General features: G+C 50.8%; 1 protein-coding gene across 1 annotated transcript in view; it reads left to right on the forward strand.

The window, feature by feature from the left end:
• Positions 1-2,938, forward strand: part of LOC141134383 (NACHT, LRR and PYD domains-containing protein 3-like) — a 237,155-nt gene extending 234,217 nt beyond the window's left edge. The window contains exons 6-7 of the mRNA XM_073623948.1: positions 403-573; positions 2,761-2,938. Of these exons, the coding sequence (XP_073480049.1) occupies positions 403-573; positions 2,761-2,938 (349 nt within the window). The remainder of the gene's footprint in view (positions 1-402; positions 574-2,760) is intronic.
• The last annotated feature ends 7,792 nt before the right edge of the window (positions 2,939-10,730 follow it).

Here is a 10,730-nt window from a genome sequence, read left to right on the forward strand (position 1 = left end):
GTTAATGATGTGATTTATCGTAAGCTTGACTGCTTGGTTCAGTGATATCCTTGTTGCTCTGTGTCCCTCACTGTATGTGCAACATGTATAACAACATAACTTAATAAAAACTTAATGTTGGAAAAAAAAAAAAATTGACTGAATGTTGGGTGACTGGGCTGGGAAGGCTACCTTCATCCTTTTTTTAAAAAATGTGAATGTTACAGTAAAGTCTTTCTTATTTAAGAGCATACCTTGTAAAATATTAGGGAATGTAATTTTCACTGGGTGAATTTTGCCTTCATATATAGGAATTTTTGGTGATTGAGGGGTGGATTGCCTATTGCATCTTTAATAAATATTTCCTTAAATCTTTGTAATTTACTTTTAGCCTACATTTGATTGTCTATTCTGTCCCTGCAGCCTCCGTAGTTGTGATCTGCCTTATTTTTGCTGTGATGATCTCTGCTCCCTTCTTATCACAAACCGATCCCTCGTCAAACTGGATTTATCACAAAACAATTTACAGGACTCTGGATTTAAACTTCTGTGCGGGGGGCTTCAACATCCACACTGTACCCTGCAGGAGCTGAGGTGAGGATTATATTATAAAATTATAGAATAATCTGAAGGAATCTGGAATTAACCTTCTGTATGAGGGACTCTGCAGGAGCTGAGGTGAGGATTATATTATAAATTACAGAATAATCTGAAGGAATCTGGAATTAACCTTCTGTATGAGGGACTCTGCATGAGCAGAGGTGAGCATTATATTATTTGTATAATAAAGAGAAGATAAATATCCACAATGTGAAGGTAAATTTCTTGTAGAATTCAGAACATAATTTTGAACCACTTTTTCCCTGACTGAGGCAGGGAAACAGGGTCCATATGTATCCATTTACCATTCCTTTTATTTTACATTTAATTTCTTTTTTATATTTTTAGCTTGTAATTGCAGATGTTTATGGACTAGAAGTGACAGGTAACAAAAAGGAGGGCTCTGGGGGGCAGCTTTAGCACAGAGGGTTTTTCACCTTAATGCATAGAATGCATTAAGGTGAAAAACCCTGAGACTTTATAACTCCTTTAATGACGGAGAGACGGTGCGGCTCTCGTTCTGCGTGGACGTCATGTGACGGCGCTTCTGAATGGCCGCTCCCACGCCCGTGGGGGCTCGCAGCGCAGCCATCGCTGTCATGTCCTAGCAACCCGGTGCGACCCCGATCTCCAACGTGGCTCTTTAGCCATGTGATCGGCTGTGCCCAATCACAGCCAGTCACATGTAAATACAGGAAGTGCCAGTAATCGGCTCTCACTGCCTCACACTGACAGAGTGTGTGGTTAGGAGAGCCGATCAGCGGCATCTCCTTGCAGGGGACATCAGGACAGGTAACCATGGCACTAATTACAATAAAGTGCAATCAGTGCCTATCAGTGCCAGCAATCAGTGCCCATTAGTGATGCCAGTCAGTGCTGGCTTTCAGTGCCACCCATCAGTGCCAAGCATCTATGCCCATCAGTGTTGCCTATCCATGCCATTAATCAGTGCCCACCAGTGCCACATATCAGTACCCACCAGTGCCACCCATCAGTGCCACCTATCAGTGCTCATCAGTGCCACATATCAGTGCCACCTACCAGTGCCCATAAGTGCAGCATATTAGTGCCTCTTCATCAGTGCCATATAATCAGTGCCCAAAAGTACCACCTCATCAGTGAGAGAGAAAAATTACTTATTTACAAATTTTTCTGACAAACTAAGAAATTTTTTTTTTTTTCAAAATTTTCAGTCTTTTATTTTTCTTGTAAAAAATAAAAAACCCAGCAGTGATTAAATATCACCCAAAGAAAGCTGTATTTGTGTGAAGAAAATTATAAAAATGTCATATGGATACAGTGTTGCATGACCACAAAATTGTCATTCAAAGTGTTACAGTGCTGAAAGCTAAAAAATGGCCTGGGCAGGAAGGGGGTGAAAGTGCCCGGTATTGAGGTAGTTAAGTAAGACCTATGGTTTACCCAATCACGGCAAAGGAATGAGCTTTTTTTGATCACCCACCCTTCCTGGGCAGAACATGCTTAGCTTTTTTTATTCACCTCCTATTTAACACCAGTAAGCAAAGAAAACATCTCTGGTAAGGAGAATCATGTGGCAGAGTTGGGCCAATCAGAATTGTCCCATAGGGAGTCCATGACCCTGTGTAAAGTAGAGACTGCAGGGAGTAGGGACTCACAACTGACACATGGCTTTCTGTTTCTGGCAGCTGAAGAGAGGGGCCCGGGGGAGGGGGGAACAGTATAAGTAAAGATATGTGCCTGGTGAGGGGGAAGTTAATGTGAACCACCTATTTCAGTGGTCATCAAGTACCCCCAACAGACCATGTTTTCAGGTTTTCCCTTATCTTGCACAGTTGCTTTAAATCAGAGTCAATGGCTTGGTATTTTGGACAGCTATTTTATTTGAGAGAAATTCTCAAAACATGTCCTGTTGGGGGTACTTGTGGATTAGGGGTGCTTGAGGATCGAGTTTGAGAACCACTGACCTGCTTTACCATACATGGACAAAGAACATGCTCACTTTAAAGTCTTCTCGGATGGCTGATAATTCACCAACATTTCACAAGGAAGGTGCAACCTATATTTCATGAAGTAATCCATCCAAATTTCCAAACATTTAATCCTCTAAGACCCCGTCCACTGATTAATTATGGGAATGTGTCTACTTCTGCCAATCACTGGAATATGCTCACAAGTCTGTTTCCTGTTTTTATCCACCAGAGTTTGGCAGTGTAAAGTGACATTATCGTGCTGTGATGATCTCCGATCCGTTATCACTAAAAACCAAAGTCTGGCCAGACTGGAGGTAGAACTCAATGCTGATGAGAAGATGTCAGAGTCAGAAGTTAAGCAGGAGTCTGAGGTCTTCAGGAATTTGGGTTGCTTTCTTTCTTTGTAAGTTTGTATATTTATATGTTACAAACAGCAGATATGTATAGCAGCCACCATGTCGTAAAATTAGGCAAATGAGAATAAAAAAAATAGCCATACATACCATATATACCTGCTCTTTTTCTTTTTATTTTTTGTGGGTTGCTCTTTGCAAAGTGGTATCTATTTTATTTAGGGTAACGCACATAGGCGTGCGCAGGGGGTGTGCCAGGTGTGCCTGGGCACACCCTAATCACCCCAAGCGCATTAGCATTATCATTAGCATTATGGGAAATATCTGCCTCTGACCAGTTCTGCCATTAATAAAGTGCTACCATACCTCTCTTTCACTGCATCGGCTCTGCCATAAGAGTGTGTGTGTGTGTGTGTAATATACATATACACATACATACATACATTCATACATACACGTGCATGTGTGTTTGAGCTCTGGGGTGCACACCCTAATGCAATAGGCTGTGCACGCCTATGGTAACGCACATACAATACTTAGCCTTAGCATAACAGCATCTTATATGAAATATAACACAGTGGAACCTTGGATTACGAGCATAATCCGTTCCAAGTGCTTGTAATCCAAAGCACTCGCATATCAAAGCGAGTTTCCCCATAGAAGTTAATGGAAACAAAGATAATTTGTTCTGCATTGACTTTTATTGCATGCAATACTGCATGTGGCCAGAGGTGGGGGGGGGCGCCGAAGAGCAACAGAGTATTCCAGAGTGATTCCGAGTATTTCTGAACGGCTCCGAACCTTTCCGAGTGTCACCGGCGCTCACGCACCTCTGGCCAAATGTTGTACTGCACACCCTATTGGCTTGAATCCTTCTCGTTTTGCGAGGCAACACTCACAAACCGAGTCAGGATTTAAAAAAAAAAAGTTGTTTGTCTTTCAAAACGCTCGTTAACCACTTTACTCATTAACCAAGGTTCCACTGTATATGAAATAATGTTTCCATACATTAGAATACTATTGAATGATGAGGAAAGGTTGGAAGAGGAAAGTTGTGGGAGGCCCTCAAGCACCTGAGCTGTACTCTTAAAGAAAAATTGATGGGTGTGGTGACAAATATTCCATACCCCTGTTAGCCACCCTCCAGCCCAGCCCTTTGTTGCCTGTAATATGGCAGTTGTAGTCAGCAGTTGGAGTTGTCATTTTGTAAATGTCATATAATAGCAGTGATGTTTAGCAGTCTCGTGTTTCTAGTCTCTAACTATCTCCTAGTCTCCAGTTTCGAAGTTTTCCAGTTTTCCAAGCACACCTGTGGCATATCTGCACAGATTGTTCAGTATATGTAATGCAGGAGTGTACTGTCAGAGACTCTATAGTTATTAGAATAAGTATGCAGTCTCTGACAGTCCACTCTAGCATTACATATACTGAACAATATAAGAGGCCCTTCAGTGATGACAGAGGCCGTAGTTGAGGCCCCCTATATCTTGTAAATTGACAAATATAGATAGGTGAATCAGCCTAGGTGCAACTTGTGTGCGAGCCTAACATTGTGAAAACCAAACATAGCCTACATGAGCCAAATCTTGCTATTTTTTGCCAGCTTTTGGAAAAAAATCTATACCTGACCTTTATTTGAGCATACAGCCTGGCTGGCAAGGAAAGGGAGGGGCAGCAAGCATGTGATCTCCCTCCTATTCATTCCAGTACACCTGCCCTTGACATGGTGAGGGTACCTTGCCGAGGGAGGCCCACTGGCAAAGCACCATGTCCCCATGTAGATAGAGACAAGGACCTTTCTTTCCCACATCCCTGAATTGGTGGATGTGAGGGCCTGAAGAAGGATTAAGAACTTATCAGAATCAGGAAGCCCTTTTAGAATGAGGGAGCCACCAGAAATTCCCCATCCACTTACTTAAAGGAGTAAGGGGTGATCATTAAAAAAAAAAAATATATATATATATACATATACACACAGGGGCGGACTGACCATCGGGCAATTCGGGCATGGACCGAGGGCCCGTGGCCAGTAGGGGGCCCCATGACAGCTTCCACTTCGTTCTACCCGTCAATCACAGCTAGCTGATGGGTAGATCGGGTCCCGAATCACTGCACCCTGCTAAGAGACTGCTGCAGTATAAACAGATCTTGTGATGCGCTTCTCCCCGCCGGCCCTTCCATCCCTCCCGTCCAACCCAGGTGCTTGTATTTGTACCACCTCAGATGGACAAGAGGAGAGAAGGGGCTGACGGGGAGGAGTGCATCATGAGAGGTATGTTTACAGCTGCTTCCTGTGCTACTCTGCATCTAGGAAGGAAAGTGCAGCAGCTGCTGCCCTGTGTCCCTCTATGTGCCCAGCATCCTGCTCTGTGCCCCAAAGCCCTGAATGCTGCTCCATGCCCTGATGTCTGCCCATACCCTGCTATCTGCCCCATGCCCTGATGTCTGCCCATGCCCTGCTCTGTGCCCCACGCCGCGCTGTCTGCCCCATACACTATAGTCTGCCAATACCATGCTATCTGTCCCATGGCCTGATGTCTGCCCATGCCCTGCTCTGTGCCCCCATGCTATGCTCTTTGCCCCTTGCCCTGCTGTCTGCCCATGCCCTGCTCTGTGGCCCCAATCCCTGATGTCTGCCCCATGCTCTGATGTCTATCCCATGCCATGCTCTGTGCCCCCTTGCCCTGCTCTGTGCCCCCATGCCCTGCTGTCTACCCTATGCCCTGCTCCGTGCCCCTATGCCCCGCTGTCTGTCCCCATGCCCTGCTCTGTGCCCCCACGCCCTGCTCTGTGCCCCCATACCTTGGTCTGTGCCCCCATGCCCTGATGTCTGCCCCATGCCCTATAGTCTGCCCATACCCTGCTATCTGCCCCATGCCCTGATGTTTGCCCATGCCCTGATGTCTGCCCATGCCCTGCTCTGTGCCACCATGCCTTGCTCTTTGCCCCATGCCCTGCTCTGTAACCCCATTCCCCGATGTCTGCCCCATGCCCTGATGTCTTCCCCCATGCCCCACTCTGTGCCCCCTTGCCCTGCTCCGTGCCCCCATGCCCTTCTGTCTGCCCCCATGCCCTGCTGTCTGCCCCTATGCCCCACTCTGTGTCCCCATGCTCTGCTCTGTGCCCCCATGCCCTAATGTCTGCCCCATGCCCTATAGTCTACCCATACCCTGCTATCTGCCCCATGCCCTGATGTCTGCCCATGCACTGCTCTGTGCCCCCATGCCTTGCTCTTTGCCCCGTGCCCTGCTGTCTGCCCCATGCCCTGCTCTGTGCCCCCATTCCCTGATGTCTGCCCCATGCTCTGATGTCTACCCCATGCCATGCTCTGTGCCCCCTTTCCCTGCTGTCTACCCTATGCCCTGCTCTGTGCCTCCATGCCCTGCTGTCTGCCTCCATGCTCCGCTGTCTGCCCCCATGCCCGCTCTGTGCCCCCATGCCACACTCTGTGCCCCCATGCCCTGCTCTTTGCCACATGCCCTGCTCTGTGCCCCCATGCCCTGATGTCTGCCCCATGCTCTGATGTCTACCCCATGCCATGCTCTGTGCTCCCTTGCCCTGTGTCCCCATGCCCTGCTGTCTACCCTATGCCCTGCTCCATGCCCCCATGCCCTGCTGTCTGCCCCCATGCCCTGCTCTGTGCCCCCATGCCATGCTCTGTGCCCCCATGCCCTGCTCTGTGCCCCCATGCTCTGATGTGTGTGCCCCCATGTACTGATGTGTGTGTGCCCCCATGTCCGGGTCTGTGCCCCCATGCCCTGGTCTGTGCCCCCATGCCCTGATGTCTGCCCCACACCCTGCTCTGTGCCCCATGGCCTGCTCTCTGCCCCATGCCCATGCTCTGATGTGTGCCCCCATGCCCTGCTGCCTGCAGTGTAAACAGATCTTGTGATGCGCTCCTCCCTGCCGGCCCCTCCTTCCCTCCCGTCCAACCCAGGTGCTTGTATTTGTACCACCTCAGACGGACAAGAGGAGAGAAGCAGCCGGTGGGGAGGAGTGCATCATGAGAGGTATGTTTACAGCCGCTTCCTGCGCTACTCTGCATCTAGGAAGGAAAGTGCAGCAGCTGCTGCCCTGTGTCCCTCTATGCGCCCAGCATCCTGCTCTGTGCCCAAAAGCCCTGAATGCTGCCCCATGCCCTGATGTCTGCCATTACCCTGCTATCTGCCCCATGCCCTGATGTCTGCCCATGCCCTGCTCTGCGCCCCCATGCCCTGCTGTCTGCCCCATACACTATAGTCTGCCAATACTGTGCTATCTGCCCCATGACCTGATGTCTGCCCATGCCCTGCTCTGTGCCCCCATGCCTTGCTCTTTGCCCCATGCCCTGCTGTCTGCCCATGCCCTGCTCTGTGGCCCCATTCCCTGATGTCTGCCCCATGCTCTGATGTCTGCCCCCTTGCCCTGCTCTGTGCCCCCATGGCCTGCTGTCTACCCTATGCCCTGCTCCGTGCCCCCATGCCGCGCTGTCTGTCCCCATGCTCTGCTCTGTGCCCCCATACCTTGGTCTGTGCCCCCATGCCCTGATGTCTGCCCCATGCCCTATAGTCTGCCCATACCCTGCTATCTGCCCCATGCCCTGATGTTTGGCCATGCCCTGCTCTGTGCCACCATGCCTTGCTCTTTGCCCCATGCCCTGCTCTGTAACCCCATTCTCTGATGTCTGCCCCATGCCCTGATGTCTTCCCCCATGCCCCACTCTGTGCCTCCTTGCCCTGCTCCATGCCCCCATGCCCTGCTGTCTGCCCCCATGCCCCACTCTGTGTCCCCATGCCCTGCTCTGTGCCCCCATGCCCTGATGTCTGCCCTATAGTCTACCCATACCCTGCTATCTGCCCCATGCCCTGATGTCTGCCCATGCCCTGCTCTGTGCCCCCATGCCCTGCTGTCTTCCCCCATGCCTTGCTCTTTGCCCCATGCCCTGCTGTCTGCCCCATGCCCTGCTCTGTGCCCCCATTCCCTGATGTCTGCCCCATGCTCTGATGTCTACCCCATGCCATGCTCTGTGCCCCCTTTCCCTGTTGTCTACCCTATGCCCTGCTCTGTGCCTCCATGCCCTGCTGTCTGCCTCCATGCCCCGCTGTCTGACCCCATGCCCTGCTTTGTGCCCCATGCCCCGCTCTGTGCCCCCATGCCCTGATGTCTGCCCCATGCCCTGATGTCTGCCCCCATGCCCTGATGTCTGCCCCATGCTCTGATGTCTACCCCATGCCATGCTCTGTGCCCAAACAGAGTATTGGTAACTGTAAGCGCAAACACACAAGTCCATATATAACAGGAGATATAAAGGGCTGAGCAACTTAGTCCATAGGGGACAGGCTGGAAGTTCAAGGGTTAAGTGGTAACCGGTAATGTAATGGTTAAAGTAGGCTGGTAGGCTAGGCGGCTGCTGTTTCCTCAGAGAGCTGGCTCTGTGATGGATGAGAGATGGGTAGAGAAGGAAGCGCCACCTGAGTGTAGTATTAACAAATGATGTTTAATGACACCAGGTAAAAACACACTTACAGGATAAAAACATATAAAAGGCTCATCTGTATGGGTATGTGGTCCTCGGTGTTCCCTCTGATCCTGTGGTGGTGACGCTGCAGGGATGTTGGGCTGCAGAAGGTGGATTACCAGCCGGGAGCTCCTTCTGTGGCCATCAGGAAGAGACTAGGGGCCGGTGTGGAGCGCACGTGAAGCGTGCATGACGTCACAGGTTGTCCGTCTGCTTCCGGGTTCGGTATCCAGGGGAGGGATCGTCCAGGGAGGAGGGCTAGCAGAGAGGTTGAGAGAAGGCTACGCGCTCGGAGCCACTGCTCCTTCAATAGGCCCATGCTCTGTGCCCCCTTGCCCTGTGTCCCCATGCCCTGCTGTCTACCCTATGCCCTGCTCCATGCCCCCATGCCCTGCTGCCTGCCCCCATGCCCTGCTCTGTGCCCCCATGCCATGCTCTGTGTCCCCATGCCCTGCTCTGTGCCCCCATGCCCTGCTCTGTGCCCCCATGCTCTGATGTGTGTGCCCCCATGCACTGATGTGTGTGCCCCCATGTCCTGGTCTGTGCCTCCATGCCCTGGTCTGTGCCCCCATGCCCTGATGTCTGCCCCACACCCTGCTCTGTGCCCCATGCCCTGCTGCCTGCCCCCATTCCCTGCTGCCTGCCCCGATGAGCTGCTGCCTGCCCCCATGATGTGCCCTGTGATGTGTCCCATGACCTACTGTGTGCCCTGTGATATGCCCTACTGTGTGCCCCATGATGTTCTCTACTGTGTGCCCCATGTTGTGTCCTGTGTGCCCCATTCCCTACTATGTGCTCCGCTGTGTGCCCAATTCCCTCCTGTGGGCCTTGTGATGTGCCCTGAGCCCTACTGTATGCCCCATGATGTGCCCTGTACCCTGCTGTGTGCCATATGATGTGCCCTGCTGTGTGCCCCTTGATGCATCATTCAGTGCCCCATAGTGTGCTCTTCTGTGTGCACCATACAGTGCCTTATATGTGCCCTCTTGCTTCATGTAATATACCCTGCTGTACCCCATAATGTATCCTCTTGCCCCCACGTAATATGCCCTGCTATGCCTCATAAAGTGCCCTGCTGTGCCCCATAATATGAGATTTTATCCCTCCTAATGTGCTTTGCTGTGCCCCTAATGTGCCCTCATGCCCTCATGTAATATACCCTGCCGTGTCCCATTAAGTGCCCTCTTGTCGCATGTAATATGCCCCATAATGTGCTCTGTTGTTCCCCATAATGTGCCCTCATGCCCCATGTAATGTTCCATGCTGTGCCCCTCTGCCTCCCCCCATGTAATGTTCCCTGCTGCCCCCCCATGTAATGTGCCCTACTGTGCCCCCCCCAACCTGTAATGCTCCCTGGTGTGCCCCATAATGTGCCCTGCTGCTATCCATGTAGTGTGCCCTCCTGCCCTCCACACACACACACACACATATTGTGCCCTCCTGACCCCCTGTGCTATGACCTGCTGACTTCTATACTTTGCCATGGTTCCCCCATGCTCTGCCCTGCTGCCCCCTGTGTACTGTGCTTGCTTGACATCCAATGCTCTGCCCTGCTGCCCCCTGTGCACTGTTTATCTCAGGTTCAACCCAGAATTGAGGCGTCCACGCAGTGCAAGCTGGGGGTGGGGCTTTGTGTGGGTGTGGCTTGAGTGTGGGCGGGGACACAGGGGGCCCCATGATCTCCTGTTGCCCGGGGGCCCCATGAGTTGTCAGTCCGCCCCTGTATGTATGTATGTATGTGTGTGTGTATATATATATATATATATATATATATATATATATAGTATATACAGTATACATTATATGTACTGTATATACAATGTAAACACACAAAGTATTTGAAAAAAAAATTTAGTGTTAATCCATCATGAATCATGTCGTAAACCCTAATTTTTTTGTTTTTTTTTTAAATAACAAACATGTCATACTTACCTCCACTGTGCAGTTCGTTTTGCACAGAGTGGTCCCCGATCATCATTTTTTGGGGTCCCTCGGCAGCTCTCGCGGCTCCTCCTCGCATCGGTAAACCCCCTGGGAGAAGCGCTCTCCCGGGGGGTTGCCTTGCAGGTGCGCTCCCGAGTCCAGCATTTGCATCTATAGACACAGAATGCCGGACTCGGACTCAGCCCCGCCTCCCAGAGCCCACATCATTGGATTTAATTGACAGTAGCGGGAGCCAATGGCTGCGCAGCTATCAATCTATCCAATCTAGAGCCGAGCACCCTGGGCAGAGAGACAGCGCATCTCCGCTGAGGGAACAAAGGGTTCAGGTGAGTAGAATGGGGGGCTGGGGGGCCGGTCAGTGTCAGAAGTTTTTTTACCTTAATGCATAGGATGCATAAAGGTGAA

This window comes from Aquarana catesbeiana, linkage group LG03 (genome assembly GCF_042186555.1).
Source record: "Aquarana catesbeiana isolate 2022-GZ linkage group LG03, ASM4218655v1, whole genome shotgun sequence".
Taxonomy (NCBI): Eukaryota; Metazoa; Chordata; class Amphibia; order Anura; family Ranidae; genus Aquarana; species Aquarana catesbeiana.